Source organism: Danio rerio, chromosome 8 (assembly GCF_049306965.1).
Source record: "Danio rerio strain Tuebingen ecotype United States chromosome 8, GRCz12tu, whole genome shotgun sequence".
Taxonomy (NCBI): Eukaryota; Metazoa; Chordata; class Actinopteri; order Cypriniformes; family Danionidae; genus Danio; species Danio rerio.
The window spans coordinates 32935554-32953856 of record NC_133183.1 but is presented as its reverse complement, the minus strand read 5'-3'; the positions used below and the strand labels follow the sequence as shown (position 1 = coordinate 32953856).

General features: G+C 39.5%; 1 protein-coding gene across 1 annotated transcript; it reads left to right on the top strand.

Annotated features, from left to right (window-relative positions):
• Nucleotides 1-4326: 4326 nt before the first annotated feature.
• LOC101886700 (uncharacterized) lies at nucleotides 4327-11902 on the top strand. The gene is made up of 2 exons (XM_005167190.4): nucleotides 4327-4384; nucleotides 4769-11902. Exon 2 carries the CDS (start codon nucleotides 5010-5012, stop codon nucleotides 11163-11165), a length of 6156 nt encoding a protein of 2051 aa, XP_005167247.1. The 5' UTR covers nucleotides 4327-4384; nucleotides 4769-5009; the 3' UTR covers nucleotides 11166-11902.
• The last annotated feature ends 6401 nt before the right edge of the window (nucleotides 11903-18303 follow it).

Sequence of the window (18303 nt, the reverse complement as noted above, 5' to 3'; positions counted from 1 at the left end):
ACAAATGCATTCAACAGACTTATATGACAGTGCATTGCTGTAGAGGACAAATAAAACACGAGACAGGTGTTTAGAAAGAGTATAGTTTATTTAGTTTGACATGCAAACTTATCTAAACAAGACACACTTTCAGAAAACAGCCCGGAAACATTATAATGCGCGCGCTCGTGAATATAACCCGCGGTTGTCTTCAACTGTTGTCTTCAATAGTCCTTCTTTGCTCAACAACTGAGCTGAAAAACAAAGCAAAACATTACAACAGTCAGACATGGAGCAAAGAGCATAGAATTACCAAGAGGCGACACTCTACAATTTGGGAAACAATAACGCGCTTTTTGAATAATATAAATAAATAAAAAGCAGCTGCTTTCCATCGCGACAGCAATGAAGAGCGATCGCTATCACTTGAAACTGGCGGAATCCGGGTCTGTTGCTCTTGGTCATTCTAAGCTCTTTGCTAAAGGTTTAATCATAACAGTTACCATGGTTTCTATTTCAAACTATAGTAAACTAAAGTTTGAAACTATAGTTTAAAATAGAAGATGAGTGGGCCTCGCTACTCCCACCCACCATAACCCTCGCAGCGAGGTCCCACTACCGGCCGCCCGTGTTTCCCCGAGGGTCCTCGGAGGTTGTGTTCTCCCTGCCTAGGGCTCAAAGGCCGCCTCGCTGACAGAGCACACGAGCTTTATAGGAATGCATATGCAAATTTTTACAAGGCACGTCACTGTTGTCTCGCTGTCATGGCGAGCGCTGAGGAGGGCTCACCTGATTGGACCACAGAGACTCAGGAATCTGCGTCAGGGCGAGTTGCCGTCTGCTGTGGACAAAAATATATTAAATATATTTAATATATATTTTTACATTTTTGGTGCTGTGTAATATTCTGAGATACTTTATACGGTTCCTTTTACAGCATCCATGGTGTAAATTAAGCGTTTCCGGCGAATTGAATGCCAATGCAAAATCCGATGCGTTTAAGGTCTGTTTTCTTTCAAAATCAGCGATCTCCACAAGCTGAGTGATATCCGATTTAAAGTGGGTCTCAGATTGTACAAGAAGCACTGCATTAAATTACATTTCCCCCGCCATATCCTTATAATATGAGCAATATATTTTACCCCAGTATATTCAATGGAGCTTCTGCGTTAGCCTGCCGATTCTGACGGGCGCGTGCGAGTAAACAGCTTTTTGTCTCGTTTTACGCTTGAGCAACTAAATAAATGCAAAAGTTTATTTAACTGAATGTATGTTAATGACATTACAACATCGATGCTGTATAAGGAACCGTATAAAATGGAAAAAAAAAGTTCACAATAACAGGTCACCGGAAGTGTATCAGCATGGAAACAGCACTAGCTCGGCATATACCCTATTTAAATAGGAACTTATATACATCTAATATATCTAGAAAACTACAGGAGTATTACATACTAAGCAACAGAATCCTGTGGTGCCACAGAAATGTTTAAGTGATACCACACACTACCACAAGAATACCGCAGGAGTATTACATACTGTACAACACAGAATCCTGTGGTAAAACATCCCAAAAAAAACAACAAAGTACTACACAATCATCACATGGTTTTTGTTTTGTACATTTGATGGTTTACCACATGAAATACCACATGCTACCACAAAAATATTACAGGAATATAACAGTAATACCACACGCTCTACCACAAGAATATCCCAGGAATATTACATATTGTATAACAGAATCCTGTGGTAAATACTACCACAATATGAAAGTGATACACTACCACAAGAATACTACAGGAGTATCACATACTGTACAGCACAGAATCATGTGGTAAAACGTCCCAAAAAACAACAAAGTACTACACAGTTACCACATAACATTTGATGGTTTACCACATAGAATACCGCAGGTAATGTTTGTAATGGAGGGTGTCGGTCATCTTGTTGTTTCAATTGCAAATTTATTCCAGTACACAAACATTTGCACACTGAAAAGTTTTTACAATAAATATGAATACATGTGATGTTACTTTGTAAGAATAGGTATTTCTTAATTAAACGACTTAAATGCAGAACATACTGATTTTACCTTGCACTGAGAAAAAAAAAAATGTTTTAGAAAAAAACAGAACAAAAAAGCTAATTCTTGTGATATTGTACTGCAGAAATTGCTGTAGCAATCCTGTGATATTTAGCTGTGTTGGTATTACCACACAAAAACAACAGAGAAACCACATACTTCATCCAATGGTAAATTCCTGTGAAATTTCACTGCAGAAAGTGCTGTAGTAATCCTGTCATATTTAGCTTTGCTCATTTTTTTGTGTGGTAAATTTATGTTGTACTGCTGAAATACCACAGGATTACCACAGGACATTTTTGTAAATCCGGTCGCACACCAGAAGCGAACTTAAGTCCAACTTTTGTGCTACAGAAAAGCCCAACAGTTTGTAACGACATAATGTGCTAGCTAGACAATATTTTAAATGTCATCCTCTAGTATTAATTATCATAAAAATTCACATTTTCAAAAGAACTCCTCGTATTATAGTAAAACAGATAGTGAAGGGTTAACTAGTGAGTCTTTTCGTCATTTTATTTGATTTCTTTTTTATTACTACAGGTTTGGAACAACATGAGGATCAGATTATTTATTATTATTATTATTAATTTATTTTTTTTGCTTTGGATGAAGTTTTTATATTTTTATTGTTTTTATTCAATGATATGTGCATGATTGTGATAAATGTAGGCAGTTCCTTTGAAAATATGCTATGTACCAGGGATGTCAAACTCCTGGAGGGCCGCAGCCCAGCAGAATTTAGTTCCAGCCCTGCTTCAACACACTACCTTTAGATTTAGTTTGATCAGGTGTGTTTAATTAGTATAACTGCAGTGTTACCCTGTAGATTGTGCAGTAAATAACTGTAAAATAGCCAGTGTTTTGCTGTAATAAAAGGAAACAGTATTTTACTGTAAAAGGAGTAGACTTTGTATGAAATTGTGTAGTGCAAAGAATAAATTACAGTAATTTATTTTATGTACTCATTACAACTTTGACAATAAATAGCAAATTACTGTTCAACCATTACCGTCCCATCCACTCTGATGCTTTATGTTGCTAATTATAGAGACGTGCATTTTGAAGGCTGAAAACAATGATTTGGGCATCACCACACACTCCCACAGGCTGTCTGTCTTAAAAAGTTTTCAGAAAATGCTGGCCCTTTAAGGGAGTCAGGTGTTTGATTTGTTTACTGCTGAGTGTGCTTCATTCTCTGTCCATCAATTCAGATGTAGAGTCTGATATGTTTTAGGCTTTAAATAAGAATCTACAATGAGTAAGTAAAATGTGTTCAAATGTTTTTGAGGGTTTCTAAAATAAGGCTGTGTTTTAAGTTATATTGTTGTTATCTTGAACTGTGTACTTGAAAGCTACATTGTTAGCTAGTTAGCCCCTCCTCGTATAACTTCTTACATTTATTGTATATTGCATACTGCCATAATGTACAGATGTTAACAGTTTTATGTATCTTTCTGGCAACTAAGCCAAAATTAAATTCCATCGCCTCAGTAAGGTAACATGTGCACAGAAATCATTACAGGGAATCACAAAAACATATGATACACTTAACCATCCACACACAAAAGCTCCACTGTCAGCTCCCAGGTTGTGAGTTTGTTGCTAAGTATTTTTCAGAGCTGTGTTTCCACCTATGAATTTATATTAGAAACAATAGAAAAGTTTGTTGTCATGAGATTTTTTAAGTAAATAATAATTATAACAATAAAATATTGGATTCTTTGGTTTTTCGGTGTTGCCGACTTTATTTTTTGTTTATATAATTATTTGTAACTTTTTATTGAGAATTGAGTTTTTAATTATTTTAAACTTTGACATTTAAAATAATTAGTTTTTTTTTTTTTTTTTTTTTTTTTTTTTTGCATGGTCAGCATTGAGGAGAGAGTAACACATTTCACCGCAGCACTTTGTGTGTGTGTGTGTGTGTATGTGTGTATAATACCTATACCTGCTGCAGTCAACCTAAAACCTACAGTAGGTTGACATAAAACCAAAACAACACCCATTCTTGTCTTAGGACATTTTATTTGGCAAATTTTAAAATAACAGTAAGTATATGTGACATGTTAAATATATAGTATAATTTGCTGGTTTTAAACATACAGAATAATAATAAATATAGTTATGAAACAACCATAACTGTAGGAAAGTCCTATACAGGGTTGCAGTTCTTATGAGTATACCCTAGATGGCGCACCTCTCTAATTTGACCGACATTCACTACTTTCGCTTTCAAGAGCAAGCACATGGCAAAAATCACTTGTGAGGCACGGTGAGAAGGCAAACATCTATCCTGTGTGCGTTCATGCCAAGAAAGTAAGTTTATTTACTGATTCCCACCAAAAATATGGGTAATACTTATGTTAATACTGTTGTAACAATATCTGTAATGTTGTATTTCACCTTTAATGCATATATTTGCATAATCTTATGTTATATGTTAATCTGTGTTGGGAAGCTAATATGCTAGTCCAAACTATTTATGCCATAGTATGTTTCCTTGTTGGATTAATGTTTATATTTTGACACATGGTGTAATGTTGAGTCATTTCTAAACACTACAGTTTGACAGTGAATTTATTCCTATACCTAAAGATTATTTTCTGTTGTAATCTAAATGGAAATGTTTGACTGTTATTTGTTAATTGCTAAACCTGTAATATTTTATTGATACTTAATTTGTTCTATTTTATGTTCCAGACCACACACACACACACGTACTCACACCAGATGTGTTTTCCTCACATCCCCTCTGTACCTATAACAACAACGGTAATCTGTACCATTATACCGACTCATTAAAGCTATTTTTGGATGAAACTCTCCGAGCCCTTTACTCTCTTACCAGAGTCTCCAGTTTTCAAGGACTATCAGAACATTCCAGAGGTTCCACCTCAACAAATGGTCCTTCGAGCCGGATGATAGTAACCTTGAAGACAACATGCAATCCGAGCAGGAGGTCACACCAACCATTGTGCAACCTCGTACTCAGCGGGAGAGACATCCACCAGCCTACTTGGGTGATTATGATGTTGGATATCAACCAAGCCAGATTCCAGCTTCCAGTGCAGGGGACCGTAATACAATGCCAGCAGCTGCCATTGCATCTGCACATCCAGATGAAGCGCATGTGCCTTGCCGATCATTATCAGCACATTCATCTGCAAAGTCACGTCAAAGCCGATCCAGGACAAAGACCACCAGAAGCAGTGTATCCAGCCGTTCGACAGCTTCGCAACTGACAGAGCTACAGGCAGCTATTGTAGAGGAAAAGCTGAAAAGTATGGAGCTAGCAGAGATGCAGAGGCAGATGGTGGAGGAGAGCAAAGCTGAGGAGCAGTGTGAGTTCCTGGATCAACAAGCACGCTTAGCATTATATGAGAGAGAAGAATTACTCAGAGAGCAGCAGAGGAGAAGTCATCAGTTAGATGAAGAGGCTCGTGCAGCACACAAGACCAAAGAACTGATCACCAAACAGCTTGAAAGACAGCGTCGTATTAAGCAGAAAGAGATGGAGCTGGAGAAAGCGCGTCTTGTTGCTTCACTTCTCCGAGAATCAGAGTCTGAGAATGCAACTGCTATTTCACAAACTGAAGGTGAACTTGACCCAGAGCAGGTACAGACTGATACACTCCGTTTACCAAAGGTAGAGGTTGCTCACCATACACTACGACAGTTCCCTGATAGTACACAGCACTCTACACCACACACATATCAGAGTAAACCTGTTACTGCTCAGCCATTAGTTCCACATTCAGTACATGAGCACATTACCTCTCATGCTACATCCAAATCATTATATGTAGAACCAATGAATGTTGTTCCTTCTCCTATCTGTTCTGTTGCAGCACCAGGTGTGTTTCCCTCACAGGTAAAATTACATGTTGCAGATGTTTGCCCTCCTTTAACCGTACAACCATCTTTGTCCTATGAGAGACAAACATATAGTCAGTTAGGCTCTAACCTTCTATGCCCAGGTGCATCATATGTATCTCCGGATTCAACAGCGACCAGCTATGCTCAGCCACCTCACCAGTCAATTTCAGTACCGTCTCAGCCCACAATTAATCAGTCACAAAATCCTGTTAGGCAACAGCAGTTAAGCTCACAGCCATTACCCAGGCTAAATGTTCCCAGTGTACAGCCACCAGCCCCAGCCAATGTTATGGATATGCTAATTGCTAATTCATATGGTATACCTAAACCAGCTCTGCCTACATTTGAGAGTGGTAGGGAGTCAGACTTTGCCCTACTAAAAATGGCATTAGATAGTCTCATAGGCTGCCACGCTCATCTCACAGAGCAGTTTAAGTACCAGGTACTTCTAGACAGAATAAGACTACCCAGTGCATACAAATTAGCACAAGCCTATATGCATGATCCTACACCGTACACTACTGCATTGCAAGCCCTCCAAGACAAATATGGGCAACCTCGTCAACTTGTACAGAGTGAACTTGGGTCCATTTTGAACTCTCCACCAGTTAGAGTAGGGGATGCCGAAGCCTTTGATAATTTCGCTCTTGCAGTACATGCACTTGTAGGTATGCTTCGTTCTTTAGAAGGGGAGAATGGGTACGAACTGAAGTGTGGCTCACATGTGGACAGACTTTTAGTCAAATTGCCGGCTACCTACCGAGATGGATTTGTTGAACATTGTCTCAGTCGTGGTATACTCGTCACAGGGACAGATAAAACATACACTCTTCACGACTTAGCAGCATGGCTTCAGCTAAAATCACAGGCGAAGCGCATCTCAAGTAGAGCTGTTGACATGTTTCAAGAACAGATAAAGCCTCAAAGGAAAGGGAAGAGTAGCCATACATCATCATCTTCTGTGTACTACAACATTAGTAGCAGTCATGATAAAATGCCCCTTACCACTCTGCCATGTCGTACCTTTCCACAAAAGCCCAGGGACAAACCAAAAGCTTACTGTCCATACTGTAATACCCGTGAGCATTATCTCAGTATGTGTTCCAAATTTAAGTCACTGACGACTACCCAGATCACAGAATGGATCAGAGACAAAGGTTGTTTCCGCTGTGGACGCAATCACAAACCTGAGGCTTGCACCCTCAAAAAGCCCTGTAATATATGTCAAAACCAGCATCTTACTGTACTACATGATGTAAACATGCAGGAGCCCAACAAGGTCCTTATGGTCAGTACCTCAGCAGACACCATTTATCTTGACCGTCCCAATCGTCCTCAACAGGTCATGTTAAAGGTGGTCAAAGTACTCCTACATAATGCCAGACACTCACTAGAGGCTTATGCTTTGCTAGATGATGGTTCCGAGCGGACAATTCTCCTCTCCTCTGCTACACAATACCTCCAGCTGCATAAAAACCCTGAAACGCTCTCATTGAGAACTGTCCGACATGAGGTTGTTCACCTGAAGGGGTCATCTGTTTCATTTGAAATTTCACCCGCTGACAATCCTAGACAAAAATACAAGATCCATCATGCCTTTACGGCTGATGAATTGGGTTTCTCAGAGCATACTTACCCAGTGAAAGTACTGATGAAAAAGTACAAGCATTTGCGAGGGTTACCAATACCAGAAATTGATCATGTGCGGCCTGTACTACTAATCGGTTCCGACTTTCCACATTTGCTCATTCCCACTCAGCCTGTGCATATTGGCCCAGCTGGTGGACCTGTAGCAATCTGCACCCCGCTTGGTTGGACACTCCAAGGTCCTGCCAGCCTGATGCATGTTCCTAGTGATGAGCAGCGGTGTCTCTTCACTGCAGTGGGACCTACCCACTTAGATCTACAGAGACATGTGGAGAAATTGTGGCAGATCGACACTTTACCTTATATCAGTGAGAAAGCAGCCACTCGATCCAAGCTCGATCAACAAGCACTTGAATTGCTCGAGCAGCAAACTGTAAGGGTGAATGTAAATGGCACAATGAGATATGCTACACCACTTCTCAGGCGGAAAGACAGTCCTTGTCTAAAAGCACCCAAATCGGTTTGTCTTTCACTACTTCGAAGTACAGAACGGAGAATCATTAATGACCCCAATCAAACCCTGACATATTGCGAGGAGATTCAGAAACTTGAAAATGCAGGTTATGTAAAGAGGCTGACAAATGAAGAAGTTGAATCCTCTGCTGAATCATGGTATCTACCACATCACTTAGTCCACCACAATAACAAAGCCAGGCTTGTTTTCAATTGTTCATACCAGTACAGAGGACTTGCGCTTAACGAACATCTTCTTCCTGGGCCAATCCTGGGTCCTTCACTTCTTGGAGTCCTACTTCGGTTTCGTGAGCACACAGTGGCAATCAGTGGGGACATTAAAGCAATGTTCCATCAGATCAGACTTTTGCCAGAAGATCGCTCACTGTTACGTTTCCTTTGGAGGGACATGAAGAAGAACGAAGAGCCAAATGTCTTTGAATGGCAAGTCCTCCCATTTGGAACAACCTGCAGTCCCTGCTGTGCCACATATGCGCTACAACGACATGTGAAAGACAACTGTGTAGGGTATGAGGATGTTCAAATGTCTGTCGAACAAGCATTCTATGTAGATAACTGTTTGCAGAGTCTTAACTGCCCAGAGAAAGCTCGCAGCCTAATTGACCGAATGCGTAGCCATCTGTCGTCAGGGGGGTTTGAAATCCGCCAGTGGGCCAGCAACATACCCCAAGTAATAGAACACCTCCCAATAGAAGCCAGAGCAGCTAGCACTGAACTGTGGGTTTCTGAGCATAGTTCAGATCCACAAGAGCCAGCTTTGGGTCTCCGCTGGAACTGTCTCACTGACCATCTTGGATACCAACACCGTCAAGTTCATTATTCTGAACCCACACTCCGAAATGTTTACAAGGTACTGGCTACGCAGTATGACCCACTTGGATATCTAATACCTTTCACTACGAAAGCAAAGATATTAATTCAGGATCTTTGGAACCTAAAAGTTGGTTGGGATGATGTTATCCACCCAGAAAGCCTGCGAATACAGTGGCGCCAATGGGAGGCTGAACTGGCTAATTTGCACACCGTTGAAATACCCCGAGCATACATACCACCATGTGCAGACACAGAAGGCATGCAGAGAACCATACATATCTTCTGCGATGCCTCTGAACGCGCGTACGGGTCAGTCGCTTACCTCTGTACTTTAGATCAGCATAACCAGACACATGTTGCTTTTGTGATGGCAAGATCCAGGGTGGCTCCACGCAAACAGATATCAATGCCACGCTTGGAGCTTTGTGGAGCTCTCACAGGAGCGCAGCTAGCAAAGTTACTCAGTAAAGAGTTGTCTATTCCTGCCAGAGATGTTGTCCTGTGGACTGATTCGACAACGGTCCTGAGTTGGTTAAAATCCGACTCCTGCCGCTATAAAGTCTTTGTCGGAACCCGCATAGCGGAAATTCAGGATTTGGCATTGGAGTCTTGTTGGCGATATGTTAACACTGCAGACAACCCAGCGGATGATTTGACCAGGGGGAAGACTTTGGTAGAGTTAACCAAATCCCAGCGCTGGAGTCAAGGACCACAGTTCATTCACCAGCATCCAGACACCTGGCCATCCCTGCCTGAATTAGCTGCTCCTGATGATCATGATGAGCTAAGAAAACAAACATTCTGTGGCAATACAATCATCACTACGCCTCAACCTGCCATCTCCAATTGTAAAAATTGGAGTGAACTGTTGAAGTTTACTTACCAGTCCCTTCACGGGGCGGCTGATTCCATGACTGCAGCAGATGCCATTGAGGTTGAGTTACATATACTAAGGCAAGCTCAGAGTGACAGCTTCCCAGAAGAGGTGGGTGCACTGACAAAAGGTAAACCCATATCCACGCAGAGCCGTCTGGCTGCACTAGCCCCCGTGTATGATCAAACAGTTGGTCTTATCCGAGTAGGCGGACGGCTTCGCAGAGCTGAGTGCCTAGTTCCAGACACCATACATCCCATAATACTGGACCCTAAACATCCAATTACCATGCTCCTAATCAAGAAATATGACAACCAGCTTCTCCATCCAGGTCCAGAACGGGTCTTAGGTGAGATCAGACGCAAATACTGGATCCTTCGTGGCAGGGAATCCATTAAGAGACACCAGTACAACTGTGAAACATGCCAAAAATGGAGAGCAAAGCCTGTAATACCAAAGATGGCAGACTTGCCTCCATCACGTTTAAGACTATATAAACCCCCTTTCTGGTCAACAGGCGTTGATTGTTTTGGCCCATTCACCATTAAAATAGGACGACGCACTGAGAAACGCTGGGGCATCATATTCAAATGCATGACGACAAGTTGTATACATCTTGATCTCTTAGAGAGCATGGACACAGATGCCTTTCTGATGGCTTTACGAAGATTTGTATCACGTCGGGGAAAGCCATTTGAGATACTGGCGGATAGGGGGACAAATTTCAGGGGAGGAGCCACTGAATTGCAAGAAGCTTTTACAGCGTTAGAAGCTTCACTTAAAGAACAGTTAGCTGGTCAGGAAATTACATTTCAGTTTAATCCGCCACATGCCCCGCATTTTGGTGGTACCTGGGAGCGAGAGATACGGTCTGTCAAAACAGCTCTTCAGGTAGTCCTAGGCAATCGAACTGTGACTGAGTCCGTTTTACGTACAGTGCTGGTAGAGGTTGAGGGAATCATCAACTCCAAGCCACTCGGGTATGTTTCCTCGGATGTAGCTGATCCAGACCCAGTCACACCCAATCTATTGCTGATGGGCCGTCGCGATGCATCACTCCCACAAGCGATCTACTCCTCTAGTGATCTGTTAGGTAGAAGGAGGTGGCGACATAGTCAAATTTTGGCTGATCATTTTTGGGTAAACTTTGTACGGCATTACTTACCAGGCCTACAGACACGCCAAAAATGGCAAAGGGACACCGGCAATTTAACTATTGGACAGATCGTCATGATAGTTGATCCACAGTTGCCACGAGCTTCATGGCCTATTGGTAAAGTGATTAAGACATATGCAGGTGTAGATCATTGCGTACGTACTGCAGAAGTGCAAGTAAAAGAGCGAACTTATCTTCGGCCTGTCGCCCGGTTAGTTAAGTTACCATCATGGGAAGATGAGGAAGGAAACAATTAGCCTTGAGACTTTCCCTAGACTAATTACAAATTTATCTAGTAAATTTGGGGGCGGCTTTGTAGGAAAGTCCTATACAGGGTTGCAGTTCTTATGAGTATACCCTAGATGGCGCACCTCTCTAATTTGACCGACATTCACTACTTTCGCTTTCAAGAGCAAGCACATGGCAAAAATCACTTGTGAGGCACGGTGAGAAGGCAAACATCTATCCTGTGTGCGTTCATGCCAAGAAAGTAAGTTTATTTACTGATTCCCACCAAAAATATGGGTAATACTTATGTTAATACTGTTGTAACAATATCTGTAATGTTGTATTTCACCTTTAATGCATATATTTGCATAATCTTATGTTATATGTTAATCTGTGTTGGGAAGCTAATATGCTAGTCCAAACTATTTATGCCATAGTATGTTTCCTTGTTGGATTAATGTTTATATTTTGACACATGGTGTAATGTTGAGTCATTTCTAAACACTACAGTTTGACAGTGAATTTATTCCTATACCTAAAGATTATTTTCTGTTGTAATCTAAATGGAAATGTTTGACTGTTATTTGTTAATTGCTAAACCTGTAATATTTTATTGATACTTAATTTGTTCTATTTTATGTTCCAGACCACACACACACACACGTACTCACACCAGATGTGTTTTCCTCACATCCCCTCTGTACCTATAACAACAACGGTAATCTGTACCATTATACCGACTCATTAAAGCTATTTTTGGATGAAACTCTCCGAGCCCTTTACTCTCTTACCAGAGTCTCCAGTTTTCAAGGACTATCAGAACATTCCAGAGGTTCCACCTCAACAATAACACCAAATGTTGACTAATGAAAGTACATTTATAACAACTATTTATTTGTTAGACTTCTGTATTGTCAAACCATGTTGCATACAAATGCATTCAACAGACTTATATGACAGTGCATTGCTGTAGAGGACAAATAAAACACGAGACAGGTGTTTAGAAAGAGTATAGTTTATTTAGTTTGACATGCAAACTTATCTAAACAAGACACACTTTCAGAAAACAGCCCGGAAACATTATAATGCGCGCGCTCGTGAATATAACCCGCGGTTGTCTTCAACTGTTGTCTTCAATAGTCCTTATTTGCTCAACAACTGAGCTGAAAAACAAAGCAAAACATTACAACAGTCAGACATGGAGCAAAGAGCATAGAATTACCAAGAGGCGACACTCTACAATTTGGGAAACAATAACGCGCTTTTTGAATAATATAAATAAATAAAAAGCAGCTGCTTTCCATCGCGACAGCAATGACGAGCGATCGCTATCACTTGAAACTGGCGGAATCCGGGTCTGTTGCTCTTGGTCATTCTAAGCTCTTTGCTAAAGGTTTAATCATAACAGTTACCATGGTTTCTATTTCAAACTACAGTAAACTAAAGTTTGAAACTATAGTTTAAAATAGAAGATGAGTGGGCCTCGCTACTCCCACCCACCATAACCCTCGCAGCGAGGTCCCACTACCGGCCGCCCGTGTTTCCCCGAGGGTCCTCGGAGGTTGTGTTCTCCCTGCCTAGGGCTCAAAGGCCGCCTCGCTGACAGAGCACACGAGCTTTATAGGAATGCATATGCAAATTTTTACAAGGCACGTCACTGTTGTCTCGCTGTCATGGCGAGCGCTGAGGAGGGCTCACCTGATTGGACCACAGAGACTCAGGAATCTGCGTCAGGGCGAGTTGCCGTCTGCTGTGGACAAAAATATATTAAATATATTTAATATATATATTTTTACGTTTTTGGTGCTGTGTAATATTCTGAGATACTTTATACGGTTCCTTTTACAGCATCCATGGTGTAAATTAAGCGTTTCCGGCGAATTGAATGCCAATGCAAAATCCGATGCGTTTAAGGTCTGTTTTCTTTCAAAATCAGCGATCTCCACAAGCTGAGTGATATCCAATTTAAAGTGGGTCTCAGATTGTACAAGAAGCACTGCATTAAATTACATTTCCCCCGCCATATCCTTATAATATGAGCAATATATTTTACCCCAGTATATTCAATGGAGCTTCTGCGTTAGCCTGCCGATTCTGACGGGCGCGTGCGAGTAAACAGCTTTTTGTCTCGTTTTACGCTTGAGCAACTAAATAAATGCAAAAGTTTATTTAACTGAATGTATGTTAATGACATTACAACATCGATGCTGTATAAGGAACCGTATAAAATGGAAAAAAAAAAGTTCACAATAACAGGTCACCGGAAGTGTATCAGCATGGAAACAGCACTAGCTCGGCATATACCCTATTTAAATAGGAACTTATATACATCTAATATATCTAGAAAACTACAGGAGTATTACATACTAAGCAACAGAATCCTGTGGTGCCACAGAAATGTTTAAGTGATACCACACACTACCACAAGAATACCGCAGGAGTATTACATACTGTACAACACAGAATCCTGTGGTAAAACATCCCAAAAAAAAACAACAAAGTACTACACAATCATCACATGGTTTTTGTTTTGTACATTTGATGGTTTACCACATGAAATACCACATGCTACCACAAAAATATTACAGGAATATAACAGTAATACCACACGCTCTACCACAAGAATATCCCAGGAATATTACATATTGTATAACAGAATCCTGTGGTAAATACTACCACAATATGAAAGTGATACACTACCACAAGAATACTACAGGAGTATCACATACTGTACAGCACAGAATCATGTGGTAAAACGTCCCAAAAAACAACAAAGTACTACACAGTTACCACATAACATTTGATGGTTTACCACATAGAATACCGCAGGTAATGTTTGTAATGGAGGGTGTCGGTCATCTTGTTGTTTCAATTGCAAATTTATTCCAGTACACAAACATTTGCACACTGAAAAGTTTTTACAATAAATATGAATACATGTCATGTTACTTTGTAAGAATAGGTATTTCTTAATTAAACGACTTAAATGCAGAACATACTGATTTTACCTTGCACTGAGAAAAAAAAAATGTTTTAGAAAAAAACAGAACAAAAAAGCTAATTCTTGTGATATTGTACTGCAGAAATTGCTGTAGCAATCCTGTGATATTTAGCTGTGTTGGTATTACCACACAAAAACAACAGAGAAACCACATACTTCATCCAATGGTAAATTCCTGTGAAATTTCACTGCAGAAAGTGCTGTAGTAATCCTGTCATATTTAGCTTTGCTCATTTTTTTGTGTGGTAAATTTATGTTGTACTGCTGAAATACCACAGGATTACCACAGGACATTTTTGTAAATCCGGTCGCACACCAGAAGCGAACTTAAGTCCAACTTTTGTGCTACAGAAAAGCCCAACAGTTTGTAACGACATAAGGGCATGTGCTAGCTATAGACAATATTTTAAATGTCATCCTCTAGTATTAATTATCATAAAAATTCACATTTTCAAAAGAACTCCTCGTATTATAGTAAAACAGATAGTGAAGGGTTAACTAGTGAGTCTTTTCGTCATTTTATTTGATTTCTTTTTTATTACTACAGGTTTGGAACAACATGAGGATCAGATTATTTATTATTATTATTATTAATTTATTTTTTTGCTTTGGATGAAGTTTTTATATTTTTATTGTTTTTATTCAATGATATGTGCATGATTGTGATAAATGTAGGCAGTTCCTTTGAAAATATGCTATGTACCAGGGATGTCAAACTCCTGGAGGGCCGCAGCCCAGCAGAATTTAGTTCCAGCCCTGCTTCAACACACTACCTTTAGATTTAGTTTGATCAGGTGTGTTTAATTAGTATAACTGCAGTGTTACCCTGTAGATTGTGCAGTAAATAACTGTAAAATAGCCAGTGTTTTGCTGTAATAAAAGGAAACAGTATTTTACTGTAAAAGGAGTAGACTTTGTATGAAATTGTGTAGTGCAAAGAATAAATTACAGTAATTTATTTTATGTACTCATTACAACTTTGACAATAAATAGCAAATTACTGTTCAACCATTACCGTCCCATCCACTCTGATGCTTTATGTTGCTAATTATAGAGACGTGCATTTTGAAGGCTGAAAACAATGATTTGGGCATCACCACACACTCCCACAGGCTGTCTGTCTTAAAAAGTTTTCAGAAAATGCTGGCCCTTTAAGGGAGTCAGGTGTTTGATTTGTTTACTGCTGAGTGTGCTTCATTCTCTGTCCATCAATTCAGATGTAGAGTCTGATATGTTTTAGGCTTTAAATAAGAATCTACAATGAGTAAGTAAAATGTGTTCAAATGTTTTTGAGGGTTTCTAAAATAAGGCTGTGTTTTAAGTTATATTGTTGTTATCTTGAACTGTGTACTTGAAAGCTACATTGTTAGCTAGTTAGCCCCTCCTCGTATAACTTCTTACATTTATTGTATATTGCATACTGCCATAATGTACAGATGTTAACAGTTTTATGTATCTTTCTGGCAACTAAGCCAAAATTAAATTCCATCGCCTCAGTAAGGTAACATGTGCACAGAAATCATTACAGGGAATCACAAAAACATATGATACACTTAACCATCCACACACAAAAGCTCCACTGTCAGCTCCCAGGTTGTGAGTTTGTTGCTAAGTATTTTTCAGAGCTGTGTTTCCACCTATGAATTTATATTAGAAACAATAGAAAAGTTTGTTGTCATGAGATTTTTTAAGTAAATAATAATTATAACAATAAAATATTGGATTCTTTGGTTTTTCGGTGTTGCCGACTTTATTTTTTGTTTATATAATTATTTGTAACTTTTTATTGAGAATTGAGTTTTTAATTATTTTAAACTTTGACATTTAAAATAATTAGTTTTTTTTTTTTTTTTTTGCATGGTCAGCATTGAGGAGAGAGTAACACATTTCACCGCAGCACTTTGTGTGTGTGTGTGTATAATACCTATACCTGCTGCAGTCAACCTAAAACCTACAGTAGGTTGACATAAAACCAAAACAACACCCATACTTGTCTTAGGACATTTTATTTGGCAAATTTTAAAATAACAGTAAGTATATGTGACATGTTAAATATATAGTATAATTTGCTGGTTTTAAACATACAGAATAATAATAAATATAGTTATGAAACAACCATAACATCAAATGTTGACTAATGAAAGTACATTTATAACAACTATTTATTTGTTAGACTTCTGTATTGTCAAACCATGTTGCATACAAATGCATTCAACAGACTTATATGACAGTGCATTGCTGTAGAGGACAAATAAAACACGAGACAGGTGTTTAGAAAGAGTATAGTTTATTTAGTTTGACATGCAAACTTATCTAAACAAGACACACTTTCAGAAAACAGCCCGGAAACATTATAATGCGCGCGCTCGTGAATATAACCCGCGGTTGTCTTCAACTGTTGTCTTCAATAGTCCTTCTTTGCTCAACAACTGAGCTGAAAAACAAAGCAAAACATTACAACAGTCAGACATGGAGCAAAGAGCATAGAATTACCAAGAGGCGACACTCTACAATTTGGGAAACAATAACGCGCTTTTTGAATAATATAAATAAATAAAAAGCAGCTGCTTTCCATCGCGACAGCAATGAAGAGCGATCGCTATCACTTGAAACTGGCGGAATCCGGGTCTGTTGCTCTTGGTCATTCTAAGCTCTTTGCTAAAGGTTTAATCATAACAGTTACCATGGTTTCTATTTCAAACTATAGTAAACTAAAGTTTGAAACTATAGTTTAAAATAGAAGATGAGTGGGCCTCGCTACTCCCACCCACCATAACCCTCGCAGCGAGGTCCCACTACCGGCCGCCCGTGTTTCCCCGAGGGTCCTCGGAGGTTGTGTTCTCCCTGCCTAGGGCTCAAAGGCCGCCTCGCTGACAGAGCACACGAGCTTTATAGGAATGCATATGCAAATTTTTACAAGGCACGTCACTGTTGTCTCGCTGTCATGGCGAGCGCTGAGGAGGGCTCACCTGATTGGACCACAGAGACTCAGGAATCTGCGTCAGGACGAGTTGCCGTCTGCTGTGGACAAAAATATATTAAATATATTTAATATATATTTTTACATTTTTGGTGCTGTGTAATATTCTGAGATACTTTATACGGTTCCTTTTACAGCATCCATGGTGTAAATTAAGCGTTTCCGGCGAATTGAATGCCAATGCAAAATCCGGTGCGTTTAAGGTCTGTTTTCTTTCAAAATCAGCGATCTCCACAAGCTGAGTGATATCCGATTTAAAGTGGGTCTCAGATTGTAGAAGAAGCACTGCATTAAATTACATTTCCCCCGCCATATCCTTATAATATGAGCAATATATTTTACCCCAGTATATTCAATGGAGCTTCTGCGTTAGCCTGCCGATTCTGACGGGCGCGTGCGAGTAAACAGCTTTTTGTCTCGTTTTACGCTTGAGCAACTAAATAAATGCAAAAGTTTATTTAACTGAATGTATGTTAATGACATTACAACATCGATGCTGTATAAGGAACCGTATAAAATGGAAAAAAAAAAAGTTCACAATAACAGGTCACCGGAAGTGTATCAGCATGGAAACAGCACTAGCTCGGCATATACCCTATTTAAATAGGAACTTATATACATCTAATATATCTAGAAAACTACAGGAGTATTACATACTAAGCAACAGAATCCTGTGGTGCCACAGAAATGTTTAAGTGATACCACACACTACCACAAGAATACCGCAGGAGTATTACATACTGTACAACACAGAATCCTGTGGTAAAACATCCCAAAAAAACAACAAAGTACTACACAATCATCACATGGTTTTTGTTTTGTACATTTGATGGTTTACCACATGAAATACCACATGCTACCACAAAAATATTACAGGAATATAACAGTAATACCACACGCTCTACCTCAAGAATATCCCAGGAATATTACATATTGTATAACAGAATCCTGTGGTAAATACTACCACAATATGAAAGTGATACACTACCACAAGAATACTACAGGAGTATCACATACTGTACAGCACAGAATCATGTGGTAAAACGTCCCAAAAAACAACAAAGTACTACACAGTTACCACATAACATTTGATGGTTTACCACATAGAATACCGCAGGTAATGTTTGTAATGGAGGGTGTCGGTCATCTTGTTGTTTCAATTGCAAATTTATTCCAGTACACAAAC

Coding starts and splice junctions, on each gene's coding strand:
- LOC101886700 (XM_005167190.4), top strand. CDS start 5,010: ATGCAATCCGAGCAGGAGGTCACACCAACCATTGTGCAACCTCGTACT.